This window comes from Ailuropoda melanoleuca, chromosome 8, assembly GCF_002007445.2.
Source record: "Ailuropoda melanoleuca isolate Jingjing chromosome 8, ASM200744v2, whole genome shotgun sequence".
Taxonomy (NCBI): Eukaryota; Metazoa; Chordata; class Mammalia; order Carnivora; family Ursidae; genus Ailuropoda; species Ailuropoda melanoleuca.
This window is the reverse complement of record NC_048225.1, coordinates 96497568-96523513: the sequence shown is the minus strand read 5'-3', so window position 1 is coordinate 96523513 and position 25946 is coordinate 96497568. Positions and strand designations below refer to the sequence as shown.

At 39.9% G+C, this 25946-nt stretch overlaps 1 protein-coding gene, 1 long non-coding RNA gene and 1 pseudogene across 4 annotated transcripts in view; 2 read left to right on the top strand and 1 right to left on the bottom strand.

Annotated features, from left to right (window-relative positions):
• The window catches only part of LOC100480199 (complement receptor type 1-like), a 79216-nt gene that overhangs the window by 12991 nt on the left and 40279 nt on the right, over positions 1-25946 (top strand). For all 3 annotated transcript variants that reach the window (XM_034666944.1, XM_034666943.1, XM_034666945.1), the window contains 5 exons: positions 7959-8186; positions 9305-9481; positions 11851-12057; positions 15534-15557; positions 16320-16395. In XM_034666944.1, the coding sequence (XP_034522835.1) occupies positions 7959-8186; positions 9305-9481; positions 11851-12057; positions 15534-15557; positions 16320-16395 (712 nt within the window). The remainder of the gene's footprint in view (positions 1-7958; positions 8187-9304; positions 9482-11850; positions 12058-15533; positions 15558-16319; positions 16396-25946) is intronic.
• Positions 2638-4133, bottom strand: LOC109490705 (annotated as a pseudogene).
• LOC117803441 lies at positions 16945-22576 on the top strand. Its single transcript, XR_004627308.1, has 2 exons — positions 16945-18662; positions 19811-22576. It is a non-coding gene; the product is annotated as an uncharacterized LOC117803441 (long non-coding RNA).

Genomic DNA, 25946 nt, shown 5'->3' with positions numbered 1-25946 from the left:
GTTGGGAGGTTTTTGATTACTGAGTCTATTCTCTTTGCTAGTTATTGGTCCCTTCAGATTTTCTTTTTTTTTTTTTTAAGATTTTATTTATTTATTTGAGAGAGAGAAGGCACAAACAGGGGACGCAGCAGGCAGAGGGAGAGGGAGAAGCAGGCTCCCTGCTGAGCAGGAAGCCCACCAAGGGGGCTAAATCCCAGGACCCTAGGATCATGACCTGAGCCAAAGGCAGACGCTTAACCAGCTGAGCCACCCAGGCACCCCTAGTTTTTCTATTTCTTCCTGAGTTGGTCTTGGTAGGTTTTATGTTTCTAGAAACTGATCCATTTCTTCTCAGTTATCTAATTTGTTGTCATATAATTATTCATAATAGTGTCTTATGGTCCTATGTATTTCTTTTGTAATGTCTCCTTTTTCGTTTCTAATTTTATTTGAGTCTTCCCTCTGTCTCCTTCTCTCTCTTTCTGTCTTTAGTTAGTCTGGCTAAAAGTTTGTTTGTTTTGTTTATTTTTACCTAAAACCAGCTTTTAGTTTTGCTGATAGTGTCTATTGTTTTTCTATTCTCTACTTCATTTATTTCCACTCTGATCTTTATTGTTTCCTTTCTTCTGATAACTTTGGACTTAATCTGTTCTTCTTTCTCTGGTTCCCTGAAATGTAAAGTTAGGTTGTTTATTTGAGATCTTTCCAATTTCTTAATATATGCTTTTATCACTATAAGCTTTCCTCTTAGAACTGCTTTTGCTGGGGCACCTGTGTGGCTCATCATTAAGCATCTGCCTTTGGCTCAGGGCGTGATCCCAGGGTCCTGGGATCGAGCCCTGCATTGGGCTCGCTGCTCTAATGGGAGCCTGCTTCTTCCTCTCCCACTCCCCCTGCTTGTGCTCTCTCTCTCTGTCAAATAAATAAAAATAAAATCTTTAAAAAAAACTGCTTTTGCTACGTCTCATAAGATACAGTGTGTTGTATTTCCATTTTTATTTGTCTTGTGATCATTTTTTATTCCCTTTTTTATTCCTTCTTTGATCCAATGGTTGTTCAGAAGTGGGTTGTTTAGTTTCCACATAGTTTTTAGTTTCCATATAGATTTTCCAATTTTCCTCTTGTAGATTTCTAGAAAAAGAATATTTCTACCGTGGTCAGAAAAAAATAGTTGGTATGATTTCAGTCATCTTAGATTTGCTGAGATTTTTTTTTTTTGTCCCTGTCATATGATCTATCCTGGAAAATGCTTTGTGTGTACTCAGGAAGAACGCGTATTCTGCTGCTATTGGATGGAAGAGTCTATATCTGACTGTCGGGTCCGTTTGTTCTCCAGTATGGTTCAATTCCAATATTTCCTTGTTAATTTTCTGTCTGATCTATCCATTGCTCACAGGACGGGAACTGAAGTCCCCTACCATTACTATATCGTTGTCTATTTCTCCCTTTAGATCTCTGTGTTTCTGCCTAATAGATTTAGTGCTCCGATGTTGGGTATGTATATACTTACGATTATTATATCTTCTACATAGATTGAACTTTTATTATTTTATAATGACCTTCTTTGTCTCTTGTTATCATTTTTGGCATGAAGTCTATTTTGTCTTATATAATGTATGAGTATGCCCACGTTCTTTTGATTTCCACTTGCATAGAATATCCTCTCCATCCCTTCACTTTGAGTCTATGTGTGTCTTCAGGGCTGAAATGAATTTCCTGTGGGCTGCATATAGTCTTATTTCTGATCTATTCAGCTACTCTGTGCCTTGTGATTGATGAATTCATCCATTTGTATTTCGAGTAACTATTGCTACATAAGGACTTATTACTGTCATCGCTTCATTTGTCTTCTGGCTGTCTTGTTCCTTTGTTTCTTTTTCTGTTTCTGTTTATCTTTGCAAAATGGTGGTTTCCTATGGTGATCTGGTCACCCTCCTCATTTTCTATGTTTCATGACTCGAGATTTTTGCTTTGGGTTTACCACGTGGCTTACACAAAACGTCTCATAGAAGAAATAGTCCTTTTATGTTGATAACGCCTGATCTTTTGTTGTTGTTGGTATAAGAAAATCTTGATTTATTAACCCTTTTAAATCTGCAGTCTAACTCAGCCATTCAGTTACGTATGTCCAGATCAAATCAGATCACTGGTAAAATTAAAGAATGCATACAGACTTTTGATATAAAAAAGGCAAATGTAGACTCCGGTAGGAATCTGTTGTTTTTAGCTGTCCAACATCCACTATTCTTGTAACGGCACCTGGGTTTCCTGCGGTGAACTGCCTGCTCTCCTACTATGGGCCCACGTGGTACACATCTAGTAATCAAGAGTAATCATTTTCTGTCCTGCTTCACAAATGTGTAATCCCAGGCAGACCGATGATAATGGGCTCCTGGACTTAGCTGGAACTATTACTCAAGAAGCTCTCTCTCCAGGGGATCAGAAAGCGGCAGAACACCAGTCTGGAGTTGCTGGTGGCCATCACTTTGCCTGAGAATGAAGCCAACTGAACCCCTCAAAAATAGGGTTTAGAGAAAAGCTTAAAATTACAACTGGGGCCACTAGATCTTAAGGCTCAAAACACCAGGGTCTCATCATTGTCAGATTATGATGTTATAATGCCATCTCTGAAAATAAATACACACTCATCCCAGAGTCTCCAAAATCATTTTAGGCTCTAACCTCTTTCTAGGAACTAGCAAAATGAAAGAGCATTTTTATTAGTCTGACAAAAACTGTCCATTATTCTCGACATTAAGAATTGAATACAATGACTTAGAGAAAAATAAACATTATTATTTACATAATATATTCAGAATTATGTGGTTCCTGGTGATTAGAATTTCCTCATGCTTGGAAAGGAACAGAAGACGGTGGCTGAGAAGCACATCCCCTCATAAAAGACATCTAAACGGTATGCTTAGGATGACTAATATTAAGGATTGGAACATAACACAGTTTTCCTCAGAGGAAACAATCTTAGTTTCTAAAGCGCATTCACTTCTGACATCTCGATTCCTGGTTTCAGTGGCTGCAGACTGTGTACGTCTTTGCCACACTTAGGACAAGGAAAGTACCCGTTAAATAAGAAACTACTCTTCACACAGCAGTAACAGAAGATATGCTCACATCCTACGGTGCGAGCCTTGGGGGCCGCTCTCCACACAGAGAACACTGTTTGCTGCTGGTGGCTGATGGATTGCCACTGTTAGAAGCACCAGTAAGAGGAACACACCATGAAGATCACTTAGCTTTCAACTTCTGGGTTTTAATAAGTGGTGAGAGAAAAATCAGAAACTCAGCAAAACCATCCCAGGGAAGTCCCTGGTCATATACTCAAAGGCAGCTTCACGTTTAGTTTCAGGGCTTGTGACATACAGAACGACTGCCTAGGGAACGTTCTAAGTTGCAAACTTGCCCCTCTGAAGGAAAATCGGGAAATTAATCAGCCCACCTAATTTCAAAAGTCCAACCATGATATTCACGCATGGCCTGGCTTTCCCAAATGAGGCCAAATGGCGGTTTCGAAACAGGTGATAGCAGCACTCTTCTCGCTACAGCGGCTGGTACCTGGGCTTCAGGGAAACATCATTTTTGTACTGCATATGCAAAATGCACTGTCCCACGGTGGCATTTTTAGAGTAAACGGTGAATCGCCACAAGACAAGCCACAAGAATACTTTCACCTGTGGTTCAAAGTGGGCTAAGGGCTAATTCCATGAAAGCACAGAGTAAACTGGGGCCAAACCAGCTGTTCCAGAGCCTTGTTAAGTTCAAGTGCATCCAGCTCACTTATTCTTAGCACTTTGTTTGTCCTCTTTGTGTTTTCTCGGGAAGCCATGTCTTCTCTGGAGGTCTCTTAGGAGTCTGTGAAACGCCCCCATTCCACCTAACTTTTTCTGAAACATTCTCTGGGAAGCTTGGCTTCTCCAACAGAACCTGGATTACCCAGGCTTCCGGACCTCGCCAGCTTCAGAGCTGATAACGCCTTATCTTCATTTACCTACAAAGCTTCCAGCTCCCTACTCCTCCCCTTTTATATTTTTGTTGTTAGTTTACCTCTTTATACGCTGTGAATTCATTGAGAAATCATACAGATACAGTTCTATTGAATGCTCTTTTCTGTAAGCTTTTATATTATAATTAGGTGGTTAACACACCATTCCAATAGAGTTGTGGTTTTCTGTTTAGTTTTCACCTTTGCTAGAGCACTGTGTACTTTCACTTGTTACGTCACTCATTGATGTCTTTTCATTTCAGATGGAGAGATTCTTTCAACATTTCTTGTAAGGCAGGACTAGTGGTGGTGACCCTCCCTCAGTTTTTGTTTTTCAGGGAAGCCTTTATTTCTCCTTCATAGCTGAAGGCTAACGTTGCTAGAGAACGTATTGTTGGCTGGCAATTTTTCTTTCACCACTTTGAATCTATCATTCCTTGTTCCTGTTCTATAGAGTGTCTGCTGAGAAGTACGCTGGTAACCTAACAGGGCTTCCTTTGCAGGTTGCTTTTTTCTTTTCCCCCTGGTGGCTTTAAAGATTCTTTCTTGATCATCGGTTTTTGACAGTTTCATCACAAGATATTTTGGGGAGGGTCTTTTTGCAATGAGAAAATAGGGTATTCTATTAGCTTCTTGGATTTGTATGTTTAATTCCTTCCCCATGTTAGGAAAATTCTCGGCTATTATTTTACTAAAGACGCTTCTTGCTCCCTTCTCCCTCTCTTCTTCTTCTGGTAGACCAATTGTTCTTATATTTGCTTTTCTCATATCTAATACCTCTCATAGGGTTTCATCACTTTTTAAAAATCTTAGCTCTGTCTCCTGAGTTATTTCTAAATTTCTATCCTCCAGGTCACTAATCTGTTCTTCAATCTGATCTGTCCTATTTCCTTAACTCTCTAATCTATTCTTCATCTGATTCATTGAATTTATCATCTCCAGAATTTCTGTCTGGTTTGTTGGTTTGTTTGTTTTAGAGAAACAGAAAACTTGATTGTGCATAAATAAAAGAGTGGTTTAGTTGTGTCTGGTTCTTTTTTTTTTTTAATTTTAGTCTCTTTGATAAAGAACTCTTTTTTGCAAATTTTTATTTAAATTCTAGTTAGTTAACTAACATACAGTGCAATATTGGCTTCAGGAGTAGAATTCAATGATTCCTCATTTATATACAACACCCAGTGCACATCATAACAAGTGCCCTCCTTCATACCCATCATCCATCTATCCCATCCCCCCCCCTTCCTCCATCAACCCTGTTTGTTCTCTATCGCTGAAAGTCTCTTATGAGGGCACCTGGGTGGCTCATTTGGTTAAGCATCTGCCTTTGGCTCAGGTCATGATCCCAGAGTCCTGGGATCAAGCCCCATATCGGGCTCCCTGCTCAGCGGGGAGTCTGTCTCTCCCTCTCCATCTGCCCCTCCCTCAGCTCATGCTCTCTCACACTCTCTCTCTCAAGTAAATAAATAGAATCTTAAAATACAGTCTCTTATGGTTTGTTTCCCTCTACCTCTTTTTTTGTTGTTTCCCATACCAAATGTTCATCTGTTTTGTTTCTTAAATTTCACATATGAATGAAATCATATGGTATTTGTCTTTCTCTGACTTATTTCATTTAGTATAATACACTCTAGCTCCATCCACATGGTTGCAAATGGCACGATTCATTCTTTTCGATGGCTGAGTAATATTCTGTCATATATATATATATATATATATATATATATGGTGTATATATATATACACACACACACACACACCTTGATAAAGAACTCTTTCTGTTCATTAATTTTATTCCTGAGTTCATCTAATTGTCTTTCTGAATTTTCTTGTAGCTCACCGAATCTCTTCATAACAGCTGTTCTGAGATCTCTATCATTTAGATTGCAACATTCCATGCCTCTGAGATCGATGGCTGGAGAATAACCTTTTCCTCTTTGCCATATGATGATCCTGTCATTTTTCAGTGTTTGACAAAATGTGTCTCTGCCATCCCGTTTGAAGTAGCACGTACCTTTACTTAGTTGTTTACTGCAATTAAAAACCATTCCTTTTACTTCCAGAAGGCGGCGCTCTAACTCTAGTTTTTGGTTTCTCAACCTGCATCGGCTCTGGGCTACGCTGGGGAGCACTGGTTTTAAAAAGCTGGTGTAGGAGAAGCTGATGGCAGAGTTGGGGGAGGTGTAGGTTTAGCACCTGTTGCTTTGTGCGTGTCCACAACCCAACGGTGGGGGGGATCCTCAAGTCGGAGTACTCCCAGAGGTCTGAGGGCAGACCTGCTGAAATCCCAAAGATGATGGCCAGGGTGTTATACACAACTAATGAATCATCGAACTTTACATCAGAAACCAGGGATGTACTGTATGGTGACTAACATAATATAATTAAAAAAAAAAAAAGATGACGGCCAGGGAACAGGTTCTGTCAATGCCCTTTGTTATTCTTGTCTGCCTCTCCCTCCCTTTCCTCTCTCCCCCAGTTGCAGAGGTCCCCTCTCAGAAATCTGTGCAGCTGGGGAGAATTGGGTCCAGTCAGTGACTCACCACTTTCGCTATCCACCTCCTCTGTGAGGGAGGTCTCTGGCCCTGAGAGGGAGCTGGCTCCTCAAGACCTTCCTCCTCTGCCTCCGAACTCCTCTCTGTCCTGCCTGCGGGGCACCTGCTTCTCCCTTCAGGCTGCCTGGATCTCTGCGAGTTCTCTATCTCTGGTGCATGTCCACCAGGTTTGGCTCTCTCCAGGTCTGCTTTTCCCTCAATTGCAGCAAATGTGGGTGGGGCAATACCCCCCCTTCCCTTGGATTCCAACTCCCTTGGATCCACAGCAGCCTCTGAAATACTGTCCACCTACTTTCTGAAGCACAGATGCACAGAAATGTCATATACAGAACCACCTTTGTTCAGTTGTGAATCGCCCCTTTAATCTGGATTCTGTTAAAATATCGTGCTAGAAATCTATTTGGACGTCTTATGGGATTGTGATGGAACTTTATAAGAACATCCAATATGAATAAAACTCAGATATCCAACAAACTGCCTTCCTGAGACATATAAATCTGAAATTAAAATACATAAGGAGGGCACGTATTGCATGGTGCACTGGGTGTTATACGCACCTAATGAATCATGGAACTTTACATCAAAAACCAGGGATGTACTGTATGGTGACTAACATAATATAATAAAAAAATATTATTATAAAAAAATACATAAGTAAGCTTTAGATAAACACAAACAGATAAAATCCAGATAGGAGAAGTCAATCACTGTTCGTTGTATAAAGGCCTTCACTTGTTTATTCACACAATTCTGACAGGCTTGGGCATCTATTCCTAAATTCATCAGATTCAAAGCATCAAATTAGTTTTAGGGAGAGAATTGCTAGAAACAGATACACTAAAAGCAGAAAGAAATCACAGCCGGTCACTTGGAAGAAAGTAAAAAACAAAAGGAAAAAAATTTTTAAAAGGCTCCTAGAGCCACGTAATCTGGCTTAAAGAGCCCGATAGGAATCAGTGTATTCTGAAGACACTATTGTGTATTTGGTATTGATACAGATGGTACTGGTCTTGAATCATCACATAACATTTACATCTGCTGAAAACAATAGTCTATGTTTAATGAGGATTCAGTAAGATTTCTTTGCAACTTCAGATCTTTGAGGGCCAACCTCATCTGTCTTATACCCCCAATGTCAACCAAGGACTGTCTTTATGCCAGACATCAAGCAGGCAAACGATAGCTGCTTAAAAACAAATTAATTACCATTCAAATTGAATCTTAGCTACCTGGAGGGTCTTGGACTTTTGCAATAAACTATAATTAAGTCTCACTTCAGTTAGTTCCTTCTCTGAAAAAGTCTTACATATTCAAATCCACCCACCTTAGTTGTGTTCTCAGGGCAAAAATACATAGTCCCAGGGCCCCATGGTTGTATGATCATTTTGATTGAAACTCTAATGGACCTAAAGCTCTTGCTTTCTTTCTAGAAATCTTCTGTCCAAATCCTCCGTCTATCCTTAATGGGCACCACACCGGAACTTCTCAGGGAGACATTCCCTATGGAAAGGAAATTACTTACGCGTGTGACCACCACCCAGCCAGAGGGATGACCTTCAACCTCATTGGGGAGAGCACCATCCTCTGCACAAGTGATGATCAAGGGAACGGGGTTTGGAGCAGCCCTGCCCCCCGCTGTGAACTCGCTGGTCCTGCAGGTCAGTGCACATTTCCCTATGCCCCACATAGATCAGAATATCTAGGCGCGAACCTCTCTATTGCTATGGGGACAGTCATTTTTGCTTGGGAACATGGCTTTCTTATAAAAGTTAGACACAGAATTACCTGCTGGGCAAATAACAGCTGGGTTCTAGATGTGCCATGCTGTGTCCCAACTGGTGGTACTCTGATGGCCCTTCCCACTGAGGTGAGGAGTGTGGGATAGTGAGAAGAGGAGGAGGGAGAGAGTGGGGAGAATCAGTAAGGCCCAGACTTTATACAGACTATTTTCAAACACTAAAAACAAACGCCAAAGAAAACACTCTCTCCTGCCATCTCTATTCCAAGTTGTATTTTGGGGCGCCTGGGTCGCTCAGTCAGTTGAGCAGCCAATTCTGCTCAGTCAGTTGAGCAGCCCAGGTTGTGGGTTCAGCCCTGCATCAGGCTCCCTTCTGAGTATAGAACCTACTTAAAAAAAAAAAAGTTGTATTGCTATTGGATAGATGGGTGTGCAGAGCAAAAAGCACATGTTGATGGCTGTATTTTACTTCAGATTTGATGCAGTGGAAATAAGTAAAGAAACTCCAGTGCAGGGGTTTGTATTCCTTTTGCTCCTTCTAAGTGTTCTGCTCAGCCTGTCACTGCATTTTGTTGACCCTTCGTCTTACTTTTGGCAATGGGAATTCAAGATGCCCTAGAGAAGTGGAGTTCAAGGCTGTGCTCTTGGCAACTCCTTCCTTTTACCTATCAGTCTGGCATTAAATGACAGTGCCTGACAATCGGGGGCTCAAACGTGGCTGTGATTGTCCACACAAGCTCTGTGCACCAATGAGGACAGACAGCACTGAAGGGTCGTTTATAGATTGGGGTGGTACTCCTCTCTGATGCCGTTTGCAGGTGGAGAATATAGGTGATCCTGTTTAAAGGCTGAAGGTCTACATTTAAAGAGTCAGTCTTCCCACTGCTCGGTAAATAAGTAGTGCCTTGGGACCTTGCCTGCCTTGGGTCTTCCTGTGTCTCTAATAGTCAAAGATGTTATTAGATATGTTGGTGTATTTGTACTTCTTTGTTTAATTGAATGTCTTTTCTTGTGTTTTGGGGGGGATCTTGTTCTTAGGATGCCCACATCCGCCCAAGATCCACAATGGGCATTACATTGAAGGGCATGCGTCTCCTTATCTTCCTGGGATGATCGTCAACTACACTTGTGACCCAGGCTACTTGTTGGTGGGAAGAGCCTTCATATTCTGCACATACCAGGGAACCTGGAGCCAATTTGATCATTATTGCAAAGGTGTTTCTTATTCCTGCTGGGTTTTTTAATGGAAAATTGATGTATGAGTTTGATAAGGTTGAGAGATCTTTCTGAGAAGATTGTGAAATGAGTGTCAATAAGGGAGGGAGAAAAGCAGGGGGAAAAAAAGATGGGAAGGAGGCTACCCAAGGAGTCTCTGCTCTACCAAATTAGCAGGAAGAACTGTTGGAATTTCCAGTAATACAGTAGACATCAAACACCAATTTAAAATGACTTGCAGGCTTTTAACCAATAATATATCTCAGCTCAGAAGGACCTCAGAGGGTCACAAGTGGTCCTCACAAATACCTTAAATAAGAGGCTAGAAGCACAGTTTTTCAGTGAGGAAAATTGAAGCATGGAGCAAAGTTGAGAGCAATTAATTCCTGGAATTACTGAATATGGGTCCTTACTGTAATTTCCAAGACCAAAGGTGAAGTGCTCATTTCATCTCTTCCCTAGAAAGAGTTCCAGGAATTACTGCCCTTACTCCTGTCTATGTTTGCATACACTTAAAATCTTTTGTTGGCAATATTCTTTAAAACTACAAAATATGGAATTAAAAATAATATTCTGTGACTAAGCATGGTACTGAGGCCTTTAATAAAAATTATTTGTGTTAGTCTCCAAAAGAGTCTGATGAGGTGGGATTATTCTTGCTGTTCTACGGAAGAGGGAATTGAGAGACCCAGTAACTAGTCCACGGTGTGCAGCTTATGGGTGGTGGTGCCAGCATTGGGCCACTGCCCAGCCCATGCTTTTAAACACTGCACTATATTCTCTCTCCTTTCAAATGTGGTTCTTTTGACTTTGCACAACTCTAAGTTAGCAATTTGCTTTTTGTCTCTTTTCTTTTTTAGAAAACTAAGCTAAGGGCAGGGATGAGGTAGGAGGGACTTCAGACATGCCCATGTTTCAAGTGTTAAGGAGCTGTTAGTCCTATGACTGCCTTGGTGGTTATAGGACCAGAGGGCCCTCCCCAACCTAAAAGTGAGACTTCTTCGCTAGCCACCCTCTGATTTTAGAGAGAGAGGAAATGTAGAGAGAAAATCTCTACAGAGATGGTTAAATGGCTCTCCTGTATTTATTTGCAAGAATGGACTGCATAGACTGCGGACTCCCTATATCTCTACAGAAATAGGAACGCTTACCCTTCCTTGCTTTAGTTGCACGGAGAAGTAGGAAGATTCAGGGAATACTTCAAAGATTAAGTGTTCCAATTAAGACTCTGAGAAGGTTCTTCTCCTGAAAACAAAAGGGTATTATTCTATTCTCTTGGCGGCTGCTTTCAAGTAAAATTCATTTTGTCTTAATAACTGTCCTCTTCGAACATGCTTTATCGTGGTCACTGTGGGTCTTCAGCATTAGCAAAATCAGCCAGGAACCTCGTTAAGATTAGGATCTCAAGCGCCATTCGTAAGAACTCTGATTCTGACATTTTAAGCTGGGGTTTGGTCTACTTTTAACAAACTCATCAGTATATTCTGCTGTAGGAAGACCACAGACCATACTTTGGGAAAATATCACATTACCTTGTTGGTTCCTATACAGAAGAAAATAATTTAGCCTCATGTTGGGATAATTACAACCAAAAAGCAGGCTTTGCTTGAAGCTGAAGAAGGTATCAATAGCTGGGCAGAGAAAGAAAGCAAAACATAGAATAAGCTAAATAAGATAAAAGAAAGTAGAAAACTTACATTTTAAATTTAGAATCATGATTTACTAGCTTCCTAGTTTATGCGTAGAAATGAGCCAGAAACAAGCACTTGATAATCAAGAAGCAGAATGCCGGTATCTGTTGCATACCTAAAGAGAGTTAATGTGATATTCCTGTTTCCTTCCAGTGTGACACAAGTGGATCCAGAGTTAGAACATGGTTATCATAATTCCCAACCTTTCCACAGCTGCAGACGTGTCAATATTTAAAAGTGGATGTGTAGTACATTCCATATTTCCTTATTTTACCCAAGAAATGAAAAGTCAGAGAATTTAAAATCCTAAGATGCTGAGCGGGTCTCAGTAGTTCTTGATTGAAAACATGACTCATCTTTGCTGAAGGCAAAGTAGTTTAGGGTCATACATCTCTCCATTATGGCAGTTTCAACTAACAATTAACAATAAAACATCGGGGCGCCTGGGTGGCACAGCAGTTAAGCGTCTGCCTTCGGCTCAGGGAGTGATCCCAGCGTTATGGGATCGGGCCCCACATCAGGCTCCTCCGCTGTGAGCCTGCTTCTTCCTCTCCCACTCCCCCTGCTTGTGTTCCCTCTCTCTCTGGCTGTCTCTATCTCTGTCGAATAAATAAATAAATAAAATCTTTAAAAAAGAACAATAAAATATGAACTTCCTTCTCATTTTTCTAATTTCAGAGGTAACATGTATCCTCCCAGAATTGATGAATGGAATCCGGAAGGACCTGGAAATGAGAAAAGTGTATCGCTATGGAGATAATATAACTTTTGAGTGTGAAGATGGGTATACACTGAAAGGCAGTCCCCAGAGCCAGTGCCAGGCAGATGACACATGGAACCCTCCTCTGGCCATATGTACATCTAGTCAATGGAGCTGCAAGAAATGTAGGTCCTTCCTTAGTCATGGTTACTATTCATTCATTCATCTATACTGTCATTGAATGTGGTGTGATGTTTATAGCACCTGCTAAGAGCTAAGGAGCACAACAGGAGCTCCTAATTCTTCCCAGAAAGCCCTTAGCAATGAAAGTAAGGCAAGTCTTGCTCTTCTCACACCGCTCAACCCATTCATCTCTCCTCAGGAACCCCTCTGAACCCTTTTTTGTCTATATTGCTCTATTGTTGATTGTGTGGCACAGTAATGATTTGTTTATAGACTGTGGACCTTAAAGTTCAGGAGCATATCAGTGGTAGAGCAGGCCTTCAAGAATATTTTAACACAAATGAGGGAGCACTTTCCAAGGTACAGAGACAAGATAGTTGGTCTCCCTCACTGATGTGGACTACAGAATTTTAAGCTGGTACAGCTGGATAGAGCAGATTTAGAAAGCACATATGAGTGAAATCATATGGTATCTGTCCTTCTCTGACTGACTTATTTCTCTTAGCATAATACCCTCTAGTTTCATCCACATCATTGCAAATGGCAAGATTTCATTCTTTTTGATGGCTGAGTAATATTCCATTGTATATATATACACCACATCTTCTTTATTCATTGAAGAACAAAACAGATGAACAGAGAAGGGAAGGAAAAATAAAATAAGTTAAAAATGAAGAGGGAGGCAAACCATAAGAGACTCTTAACTATAGGGAACAAACTGAGGGTTGCTAGAGGGGAGGTGGGTGGAGGGATAGGGTAACTGGGTGATGGGCGTTAGGGAGGGCACCTGGTATAATGAGCACTGAGTGTTGTATGCAACTGATGAATCACTAAACCCTACCCCTGAAACTAAGAACACACTATATTAAATTAAAAATTTAATTACTTAATTTTTAAAAATCATGTATCATTGAGCTCAGAAGAGTAGCCCTCTGCTAACAACTAGAAAGTGATATAAGATAGAAAATCCTAAACCCTAAACTTGTATACATCTGTCACTGATAAGCAAAATTTGTATAATCATCCTTAAGCGATATTAGTGCGAGGCTGCCTTCCACAATTTTTATAACTCTTTGTTATAATATATGATTGAATGCTAAGATTGTCCAAGATCTATTTTTTATAGTTAATCCCTTAAACGCGTTAACTAAGCTGACTCACATAACAGTTCCAAATTATAAATCAGACAGTCCCTTAATGTCAAATTATATTTACTTCTTTGGCAAAAATCTCACTGTTGAACTGACTGGATGCCTTTAGAGAATTCTGAAGATGTAGCTGTGAGAGAAAATTCACATAATTGGAGGAACAGCCCTACCAGATATTAAAACAAAAAATAAAGCCACAATACATGAATCACTTTATGCCAACACAAAAAAATTAACTTATTTTTATAAATAAGTGGAACAAAGCAGATATTAATAAAATAAAGGCTATTATAAATAAAATAAAAGTATCTTGCAGATAAAATAACAGACATCAATCCACAGGAAAGGAAAAGATGATCAAATGCTATAAAGTAGCATTGAAGAAATTTTGACCCTTTTCTTTTATCTTATAATAAATACCAGATGGAAGAAAGAGAAGTTTAAAAGTGAACATGGAAAAGCTAAGGTAAAACATAAGAAGAATATTTATGAAACAGAAGAAGGCCAAATTTTGAGCTAGAAATAGCACAGAGAAAATCATAAAATGTCAACAAATTTGACTTAGAATTTATGTACTTCAAAAAGTAAATTAGAAGACATAAGCCTGAAGAGAAATATGTGCAAATATAATGAAGGGTTAATAGTGTTATCATGCAAATAGCAGTAGTGGTGGTTGTGATGACTGTACAAGTTGACATATATTGAACATTTCATTCCACTGTTGAAATATTAGATAGAGAGATTCTATAACTACGTAAAAACTTAGATCACGGGAAAATGTCCCAGAAAGGAATGTACCAGAACATTTCAGGATATTTTTTTAAAAAATCAGTGGTTCTAAGCCAAAGCAATTTTGCTCTCCAGAGAACATTGGCAAAGAAAAAAAAAAAAAAAAAAGGCAAGAAATCACTGATGCTTCCTTGATAAATACTGATTATAGCCAGAATTGTTGGTTTATTACATCCTGAGACTTTATTTCACAGATGCCCTAGGAAAAGAAGTCCACTAAATAATGAGCCAAATTCTTAACAGTACAGGAGAAAAATTACAGGGACTCTTATTTTTACTTCACATATTTCTGTATTATTTGAATACTATTAAATTCGTGATGAAGAAAAAATATATATTATGAGCAGTAAACAAGAACTAATACCCATCTATTAGTGATTCCTTTATGACAAGCACTTCTCTGAGTCTTTTACATTTGTTCTTTTAGTTCTATGAGCTCTTGAGCAAGTTAATGATTATACCTCAAGTAATGAAAATAGTTTGTCCCATTAAGTGGTTTTCAAGATTAAGTGGGGAGAAATATATCTATATATTTATATAAATATATAAAAGTTCCACGAGGGCAGGGATTTTTGTCTATTCACTTGTGTCCCCAGCATCCAGAATCAAATAGCTCATAATATGTTCTCAATAAACATCTAGGGAATGAGTAATCTTATGAGTTAGATGTACTGTGATCGCTAATATACAAGTAAGATTAATGAGATACAGAAAATTCAACAAACATGGCAAATATATGGCTATTTAGTAATAAAACTGATTTTTAACTAAGCCAATTTGACTCCAAGAACTTGCACCCTTTTCTTTTTTTTTTTTTTTAAGATTTTATTTATTTGAGAGAGAGGGAAAACATGAGCAGGGGGAGGGGCAAAGGGAGAAGCAGGCTCCCCAGTGAGCAGGGAGCTTGATGCTGGGGCTCAAATCCAGGACCCCGGGATCATGACTTAAGCCAAAGGCAGATACTTAACTGATTGAGCCACCCAGGTGCCCCAACTTGCACCCTCTTCTATCATTCTACTGGTTCTTTTTAGAGCTGACAAGCTGAAAGAGACAGAAGTAGAATTAGTCCTAGAAAAGTAAGATTGATTTAAGGCTCTCTAGTTCCTGAAGACCTACTAGAGGCATCCTGGAATCACAGATTCCAGAAATAGCTTTCTGGAGCTGAATGTAGAAAAAAGTAGTTAGGCAGGCATAGTCTGTGTAGGACGCTAGAAAAATGTACACCACAATTTTTGGACAGATTCACCAAGTAAAAGATTTTTCAGGGTAGTACCATCATGTGTGATGTATTTCTTTTATACTGTTTTATAAATTCTCTGCTGTAATTGTTCTTTTATGATAAAATTTTAAGTTGAAAAGAAAAAAAACTACTTTGCTGAGCGCACAAGATGAGGTTGTGGGAGGGAAACCAATGGCGTTTTATATTAGAAAAATATTAGACTGTGTGCTGAAAAAATCAGGATGAATTGTTACTGACGGATTTCCTGTCGATCATGCTGCGGGCCAGACTGATGTTGTCCTGGCTTTTGTCTTCCTTTCAGGTACAAGCAGTGCTCTCATAGCCGGTAAGTTTCATGAAGGGTTGGATGAGAGCTCTACCACCTTTAACAGTAAGTATTCACTCACAGTGAATGAAGCGTAAAAGGAGAGATCAACATTTCCTACGTTACAATTTCAGTTAGAAGGAAAGTAAGTTGAAATTCAGGCCATGGTGCGGCAGGACTGGTATCCTCATGGGCAGAAAGAGCAGTGTCCCTTATCGAAGGTTCTATACTGGCTTTGTATCATTACAGATGAATAATCGTCCTTCTATTCTAACGGAGCTGGAGAGCACAACTTCCTCTTTGGTTTATAACCCAGGAGGTTTCTTCAGGATGGTGTCATGCCCACTTGCACACAGTGGAGGCCACAAAGACCAATTTCCGAAGCCCATTTCAGAGCAGTGGTTTGGTGGTAGACTTTGTCACAGAGAGTAGCTTGTGCCTGCGCCTTACACAAGACAGGAGCGCAGGGTCCCGCAGCACCCCAGCCCGGAGCTCCCGCGCTCTTCTCACCTATTTGTTGAAAGGCTGCTTTGGACTAAAGGTTACAAACTGCTCTGCTCACCCCTTATCTATGACCCTGCGGTAGTAAGACTCATGCGCTAGATTAAACCAGGAGTAGAGGGAAACTCTTCAAGGTAAGCCTGTGTGAGGTGTTTCTTAAAAGGAGCATTTATAGTTACATTAAAAAACTCACTGGCAACCTCTGGTGGGACTAGTTATTTAGAGTTTAAAACCTGTGGGTTACATTTTCCATGCATTCAATGACCCTGTTTTACTGCCTAGGTATTTTCTTTGGCGTGATCTTCTTTCTTTCATTCATCATTGGTTCTTGGTGGATAATTGTAAAGCACAAAAAAAGGTAAGTATAGCCACATTCTCCTAGAAAATGTCTATGACTGTACTGCTTCCTCTTGAAAGCCAAAGAGAAGTGAAAGAAAACCTCAAAAAAAACCCACAAAAAACCCACCACTACTACATAAACTGATGTAATAACTCCTAATTATAAAGAAGGCCCTTGATGTATATTAAGGATAGAGAAGTATTCACACTAAAAGAAATACAGATGATAATAACATTTTTTTCAGCGATACTTAAAATTATATAAGTGTTTCAGAGATCTGTGCCAGATACTGAGGGAAGAAAATAATACATATTTTCTATTATTTCATAACCACCATCAATCAACTGGATAGCCATTCATTCAACATACACTAAGGTTGTATTTTCTCACACCCCATATACCACTTAGCATCCAAGACCACTTCTAGGCCATTCCTCAGATAACCATTTGGTCATTGATCCTTGGAAGCCCCTCCCAGAACACCTGTCAGTACAACCCTCTACTCTTCCTCATGCAAGTTTGCCCTTCCTTATCTTGTGAAAACTTTGGATCCTGACTCCCACNGAAGACCCATTTACACCCTCAAGAAGACAGCAGTGTAAAGCCTCAAACTCTGCAAACGAATCAGGACAACAGCAGGTACCTAATGTAAATACTGAATTCGTAATGTCTTCAAGAACTCAAACACTGAAAATGGGAACAGGATCCGCGTATGTTGCTGCTCTAGTCGGATCACTGGTACCAGGGAAGTTAGAAGGTACTTCAGGGAGGGGAAAGGCCTTGGTGGTTGTTTCTGATGGATTCTGGTTGTTTCCAGCGAGTTGGGTGAGGACTGTCGTCAGCGCTATGCACAGGCACTGTTTTCACAAAGCACTCTTGTATTTTTGTGCAGGGACGCTATGAACCTTTGAGAAGGAAGCTTTCGTTTTTGTTGTGGAACCCAAGCATTTGCCACGTGGGTGTGCCTCCGGGTCCCCCGCTTCCCTCAAATGCACAGGGTCACCTCAGGATCCTGTGGAGGCTTTGGGTTTCCCCTCCCCTGCTCCCCACTCTCCTTGAATTCTCTGCCTCCCCTGGCCTCCTGTGACTGCCCTCTCCCTTCTGTCCCCCACACCTCATGTCACCACACCTCATGCCTGCATTCCAGGAATTCAAAGTAGCAGCTTACTAGCACAGCTGTTGTGTGGTAACTGTTTCTCGGTTTGCTAAAGGATTGGGGTGAAAAGGGAGATTATGCTACAACCTGAAGTGGCACACAGGTAGGACTGAATATTAGAAATCACTGAACCTAAAAGTAACTGTTTTTGTAAATCAGGTCTTAGTGGAACCCAGCCTCACCCACTGTTAGCCTACTTACAGCTACTTTCTCACTGTGACAGCAGAGTTGAGTAGAAGTCACAAAGGGCGAGACTGGGTGGCACCCACAGCCAAAATATTTACTATCTGGTCCTTAAGAAGAAAAATGCCAGACCCTAAACTGTATTATATGATCAGCATTTTCTCACTGCTTGGTCCCCCTGTAAGCCTTGGCTTTCCACCCTTTTCCTAAGCCTCTCTCACATTAGACACCTGTTCATTTTGTTAAAATCTTAATGTGTTCTCAGGGTACCTCATTTTGACTCTTGGTTTTCTTGTAAATTCAAAATTCCATTTTTCTTTATCGTACAGAGCCATCTGCCCAGTCCTTGCTTACTCTGGCTATGCCCAAGTGTCCTAACATTTCTATCTATCCAGATCCTTAAGGACACTGACAGAAACAGCAGCACCAAAGCCCAAAAAAGGGATTAGGCCACTCCTGTAGAAAGCAGATGCAAAAGTATCACATTTTTAATAAATTTCCTTTCTGTCCTCTTTCCCATATGTCAATGTGCATTAATTCAAACCTGCCATTTTTTATCGACAAATGTGTCGGAAATCTTAAATTCAACAGAGGACAGTTCTAAGGAAAGGGGGTAGGAGAGGCATTTTATAGTTAATCAAGATATAGGCAATTCAGATCTTCTAAACAAACATAGAAGGTAGGGTCAACTTTCTCCTAATTAGAATGTGTGAATCCCTATGTTTACTATCTGGCTTGTACTCACTTTGTTTTTGTTGAATAGCTTGTTTTTTGTGACTGTTTATGGAAGCAAATGAAATAGGCATTGCTTTTTAAAAATTCAGAATTGCTAATTAACTTTTTGAAGCTTTAATGATCATCCAGCCTGATTCTTCTGGAAAGAGCATTTGCATATACCTGGGGAAAACTGACTGGTAGATCCAGAGGACATAGAAGTCTTGACATGGTATGACTTCCTAGGGGAGTATTTTTTTTCTAATGTCATTCCAATAGTTGCAAGGGAAAAGAGCATTATATTTACACAAATACACAGGGGAACAGAAGTCGAACGATGCGGGAGATTTTAAGATTCAAATAAGACAGAGAATATTATGCTTTCCGGGATGCCGCACCTTATGCTCCAAGGTTTTTAGGTTGATGCATCCTTTGACTTTACTCTGAAGGAAAAGCTGTGGGAAACTGACTCACAGCCCACTGTGCTGCCACTACATAGAAACACACGAGGTAACTGCCCACCGCGAGGGCCAGGGTTCTCTTCACGGAAGTCCATTTAAATACACATACACAAGAGTACTTAAAAGATCATCTGGTTTCTCCTCAGTCCTGCCAGGGTAGCTACCTACACACGTGACCATTTCTCTTCCCATCAAACTTGCATTAACCCAGCTCAGAATTGCCTCACTCAAGCAGCTCTCCCCAAGTGCTCTGATGCAAAGGAATGTCTGTCTTTGGAACTCAGAGCACTTACTGTCTGTGCCTTTTAGAATGGTTTCTTTTAATAGTAATATTTGCTTTTAGAAAATATAGAAAATACCAGAAAACTATAAATAGAAAAATTACCTGTAATAGCTTCTATCCAATGGCTAATATTTGCAAGCTTCTTCACGTACTTTACAAGGGTATACATTGAGATTATATTGATTGTATGATATTAAATCCTGGTTTGGTTTCCACCAAATGACAAACATTCCCTTATTGTTACAAACTGTATATAAACTTATATCCCATAGAATTCAAAATTTCATTTATCGTTGTTGCCAGTTAGTACTATTGCACTCATTCATTTGCTATTCTTCACTGATCACTTACTGTACCAATACTGTACCTATGCGTTTTCTTTACCATGCTTGACTAGCTTACGAATAAACCCCCTTTTATATTTCTCCCAATTTGAAGTATCGATTTAATCAAATGAGAAATGTACAGTCAATAGTTGAGGGTAAACTGATCAAAATTTCATGTATCCTCAACTTTTTTGAAACATTCTTTTATATCAAGGTACACGTAAAATTGTGCACATTGACTGTTGATCAACTTTGAATAAAATGGTAGGAATTCCTACCTAATGAATTTGTCTCCAATCTCCTTTTTAAGACTGAATTTTGGCCAAAGAGTTCTACAGGACCAAGGTTAATCATCTGTGGCAAGATATGATAGATAAGGAATGAGTCAGAGTCAGTACCAACCTTAAGACCTGTGCCCAAGCCAGGAGAAAGGGCAGAAAGGGTGATACAGGAAAAGAGGCAGATTCCAGAGACACAGCTGCGTGCTAAAGGACATGAGAATGTTCAAAGATGACGCAGGTAACAACAGATGTTGGGAAGTCTTGTGAGGTGGAAAGAAAACAATGAGGAGGGATCAGGTGGCAGGAATGATATGGGGTGTCAGGTGAGCAGCGGGGCCTCCGCAGGGATGTGTTCCACTGCGGGGAAGACAGTCTTCCTGGCCTTAAGGGAGAGGAGAGGTTTCAGCATGGCCAGGGAAGCGTTTGGACCCCTTGGACTATACAATATCTTCTTTCAATCTTGACTGTGGTAGGGGGAGGACATACTCTCTTGAGACGGACCCCGCTCCAAACCAGCAGCTCCTGTTTGCTGTCTCTGCCATGACCCGGCTCAGAAAAGAGTCAGAACTATGCGGTGTGTTATGAGGGACCTCTATGTTTCTGGAACAAGGCTCTTTCTATTTAGTTGCTCAACACTGAGAACACTTTTCCTTTGACAAAAAAGGCAACGAGGAAAGGTCAACTTTTTCATTACTCCCTCTCTTATCTACTCAGTGTCTCAATTTAGGCCATATTTTCTTGTGCCCTACACAGCAACCACTAAGGAGGGCAAAACACTTCTTCTGAACTCGTAATTATGTGTAATGTTAGTATCACCATTTTAAGCAGCAAATTCTGGGCGGTTCAGTTGTCACCTGTGCTGTCACCTGAATAAAAATGTCCTGTTATTTCAGTGCCCTTCCTTGACAAAGTACTCCAGCGCTGGACAACACCTCGAATTACAGTGTTGTGGGAAAGGAGACAATCCAACAGTGTAAGGTGTGAGATTCATAAAATCTTGGAAGTGACCTCCCAGAGACGCAGCCATGTGCACTTGAAGATGCCAACGCGCTCCGAGGACTAGTGAAAGCTCCCTCCTCTTAGCCTGGATTAGTCACTCCTTGTGCTCTGTCCTTCTGCTGGAAGCACACACTATCCAGTTAGGGGAAGACTGCACTCAGGGTATGCAAATGATCTCAGTTACTTAAAGGAAGAAGGTATCACTTTGGCTTTCTGTTTACAAGTTTGTGATTCGCCTTTCTTATTTTCAATGTTCATACTATGGAATGGCCTCATTAACGAGAAGATCAAAATCCAGGAGGAAGACGTGAAAAACGAAGTCACATACAATTATACTACTCAGTGATAACCACTGTTAATTTTTGATTCATTTTCTGCTAACCTTTCTTCATCTATGTTTGTTTCTTTATACACCCATGTCTTTCTTAAATAATTACTTTTTCTTCGATGGAGCAAAATCTCCTATTAGATCAGATATAAAATATAGCGAGATCAGTTTTTACTTTCACTAGGAAAAAAATTGTATTTTCTGTTTATTAAGAAGGTATTAAATGAACCTGGAGAAGAGGTTTTCAAGAGAAACATCTTAAACAATGAGCTCTGGATATTTCCTAAGCTCTATTTCAAAGCAATTTGTACTGTGTGTATAAAAACATACTCTTTTAAATCAAACAGTAATTTTATTATAAAAGCAAGTGACTTACTTTTTGTATAGATTCAGAATATGCCAAATAAACTAAGAAACCATGACTTTTAAGAACTGCAAAATTAATGTACAGGTCTCTAAATAGGTGATCCTGGAGTACCTAAATGGGCCACATACAGAGCAGTAATTTATTTGGGATGACATTACGGGCCATGCTAACTATCTAGAAAGTACCGGAATCTTTCTGGACATTTAACAATAGATTTGTACATGATGACTGATAGCTACTGTGTAATTCTGGGTTTTAAGTTGCTTTTAGAGTTTATTCTGCCACACTCACCTTGATAAATATGAAGACTGACCTGGACATCAACTTGACGTTTTCTTTAAAATCATGGAAGAAAGGGAAAAAACAGCATAAGCAAAGTCAACTGACAAAATAGGAGGAAAAAATTACAACTTATATCATAGACAAGGGTAACTGGCATATTTAGAGAGTTAAACTTCAAAGACCAACCCTCCCCCCACCCCGCCAACCTCCCTGTAAATGGGTAAAGGATATACAGCCAGGCCTCCAACAAAAGAAAGGCAAGTAACCCATGAATATATGAAAAGATCCTCAATGGTTTCGCTTAGTTGAAACTTAGAGAAATCTATTAGGGCTTGAATTTCTGAAGAAGTACATTTTAAAGGAGGGCTAGAAATTAACTGTTGGGAATTGGCCTTTACTAGAATAAAAATTCCCTATCACAAGAAAAAAACATAAATTCCTCTTTTCCCCCCAGAATGCAGTAGGTCAGGGACTCTTGTGATTACCTAGCATCTGATGCCTGGAACGTTGAATTTCAAGAAATTCATGATTTTTTTTTTTTTTTTTTTTTTGCCTGTGACATCAGTGATACATGGGAAATACTATGTATACGAAGTATGGGTAAAATACTGAACTAACTTCATTTGTATTGTTGAGTAATTCTGTTAACCTCTGGCCTTACATTTTTCATCTGAAAAGCAGGGCTGGACCAACTGGTCTCCAAAGCTATTCCTAGTGCTAATATTCTTTTTTTCTCATTTGCCTTTTGTGTACAACCTAAGTGTGATGTGTAAGTTCAAGTCTATGATACTTAAATAAAATGTTCTGTCTCCACCATTATAATGAGAAAGGAATTTTTAAAAATTCTTTCTAAATATTTCTNATAACGGGAAAGGAATAAAAGATTTTTTCTTTCTAAATCGATGTCTGGAATATGGTTTGTAATATATTTACTTTTTAAAGCCTTTAAAAGCCAAGAGGAAACAAAATGAATATGGGTTCCTTCTGAGAAGTGCCCTGCTTTCTGTACTGAATGGTTTCAGAATCCTGTGTAGGGTGCGGTTTACCACTGGAATGTTCTTGCTGGTAACAGCTAAATAGGAAGGTCCACTGGCTGGCAGGTACTTACCAGGTAGAAACAGAGACGGCACAGCTCCCCGGCCCACATCAACAAGACGGCTTATCTATGCTGTTTAGCCATTCTCTTCCAGCTTTCTCAGCGAACCTAGTGTGTAATTCACCATGACAGCGGAAAGCCTTTTCTGAGAGGACTCACTCACGGGCCCATTCAGGCTGCTACCCCCACCTCTGAAAAGCATGATGGAAATATACGAATTTAGGAGGCCAAGATTCATCTAGCATTAAGATTTATTTTACAGAAGGTGGCCTCTGTTTAATGACATCCCCACACACCCACCTCCGCCCTAGTGCCATTCATAAAGCCTTAAAGGAGATCTAGCACATCGCTCAAAACCTGGTCTACACACAGGCACATTCTCCACGCTCTCCAGTCACTTTGGCAGTGCGACAAGACCTTCAGGGGGAGTTGCAGGCACCGGAAGCCTTTACTCCCCTACCTCACTCAAAGCCTTGACTCGAGTTCTATTCCTGTCCGGGTGACAGGATGTTCACTGTCAACACTCTCCCTTTGAACCAAGTCACTAAATGGTCTCAAGGCTAAGGACTCCATCACAGCTTGCACTGCCTGATACAGGAACGTTTTCTGTGCAGACAAGTTGCAGCTTCCTCCTTTAGAGGCAAACCCACCTTGTTCCTAGTGTCGAAGGTTATTAAAACAAAATCTCTCACAACGTCCCCAGCACTTATTTGGTAAATCCATGCTGGGGAGAACTGGCAGAGACATGTCAGATGCACTTGACGGCAACACCCATGCATTTCGGGCAGTATTCACAGGCATTTACGATGCACTTACTACAGACCTGGCTTAGCACTGGAGCTACAGCAAGAAATCTCTAGCCCTGTCTCATGGAGCTTTTCCAGAAAAATAGGGAACAGGGCTCAGAACCTTTCCAATGGAGCCTTAATTTGGTCCAATGCAAATAAATAAATCAATGTGAAATTTTTTAATTATATTAAGAATGACTTGATAAACACTAGACATGGAGTTTACTGGTGGAAGGAAAGTTCCAGTAAAACCCCAATTCTTGAATGTAATCTACCACTTGTAACTAGGAAACCAAACACCAGCCATATTTTCCCAACTTTTAATTCACTCATGAGAAAAAAAAAAAAAACTTTTAGGGGTAGAAAACGATGGGAAAATGTTTTCCTCTCATTGGGATGTAACTGACGTATGCCATTGTACACAGAGGGTTGCAGAGAACAATAGATTTCTGTTTCCACAAGTAAGTGTCAACTTGATCCACAGAACATTTCTGTTCTCTCTTACAATTCTAAGAATCAACAGAAATGATAATTCCCCCTCATTGAGTTTCCAGTGTCTCCTTAATTATACCTCCTTCAATTAAGTGTCATCATAGTGTATGGTTTTTGATGTGAAACCTTGGGGTTTGGGAGCGAATGGTCACAAAAGAATTCTTTACCTGTCTTTGGTGCCAAAAAGGTCCTTTTACAAAAGCAGAGGGACAGGACCCCTGGGCAGAAAGCACTGCACTGGGATTGTGAGGAATGGCTGATTATATACTATCAAGGTGGGCGGGGGTTAGGGATAGCAGAAGTCTCTAAGGAATTTGGAAGCAAGGTTTCCAGGACCTTGAGGGGCTAGCTGTTGTTAGGATAGGTCATTTATACTGTCTAGTAAAAACCTGAGTCATGAGACCCTTCAGGTGTACATCAGTGGGTCATATACTCGGAAGATGATTGCTAACATGTTATCTTGAGGGGGGTAGAGATAAAGAAAGTTTCTGAAGGAATTTTCATATGTTAAAGAAGACTTACAGGATCCTGGATTTCTGCCTAAGGTTGCCTTTGCCTTTAGGGAAGTATTACACTGTGGGAGTTGAGATCCTGGAGGATGGTCACCCTACCTGTCCCAAGTACTTGTCAATGGGCTGTAAGCTATAAGAAAGTTTAACTAATTTTTTTCTTTTGCCTTTGTTCTCCACGTAAATTTTTATAATCCAAGATACTAAGTTGTTTATTTTATATATCAATCCACAACTTTGTATCATACATGCTATACCCAGAATTGAAAATAATGTTTTGATCTGGAAGGAAGAGCAAATTCCAGAGTGTCTTCAGTACATTTCAGATACAAAATTTTAAACATATATAGTTTTATAATTCCAGAATATGAATCTGAAGTTTATACAGAGAGTTTACATTTTCTTCCCATCCTCTCATACCTTAATTCTGTTTGATGCAGGTTTTATCAGTACCATGCTATGAAAACAGTAGCAGTTGAAATACAAGTTGGATTTAATATTTTTTCCTTACCTGATTGCAAATGTAACATAAAGTCACTACAGAAAACTGGAAAACACAAAGAAAATGACATATCCATAATCCTATGAAGTATTAATGTTAGTATACTCCAACTCTGTTTACATGTATCAATATACTACTTTAATAAAGGAATGTCAAAAGGCACATACTGATTTGGAATCTGCTTTTTCCACTTACATATATATCACAATTTCTCACATAGACTTTTTTACACTGCCTGCTGCACACATACATACCATAAAGCCACCTATCAAAAATTCCTTATACTTTAGCTAGACACTTAGGATTTTTTTTCCCCCAAAATTATACATCTTTGGTCACAGCTCTGATGATTTCTTTGGGATAAACTCCAAATGGAACTGGTGGTTTAAAAGTCATGGCCATTTAAAAACTTAACATATGGGAAAGTTAAATTAAAAGCCAAAGTTTGAGGGTATTGGTCCCCCCAGTACAATTACTCAAATTGGTTGACATTTATTATTCTCGGCCAGCTAATGGGAAGAAAATGTCAATTCCTTCTATATACTCTTTTAATGCAAGTCATGTGACTTTTTTCCCTCTTACTAGTCATATACGTTTAATCAGAACTCTACAAGCAGATCTGGCTCATTTTTAATTTTCCACTTGATTTTCCATTGAGAGACTGTGTCACCAGAAGTTCTCCAGCTTATGGATTCCTCTCCATCCCAACAATAATGGCTTTAAGTACTTCCAGGAGGTTGGCAATTAATACACCCTTGTCCCTACCTTTTTCGTGCATGAGCCATGGAAATCACAAGTATTG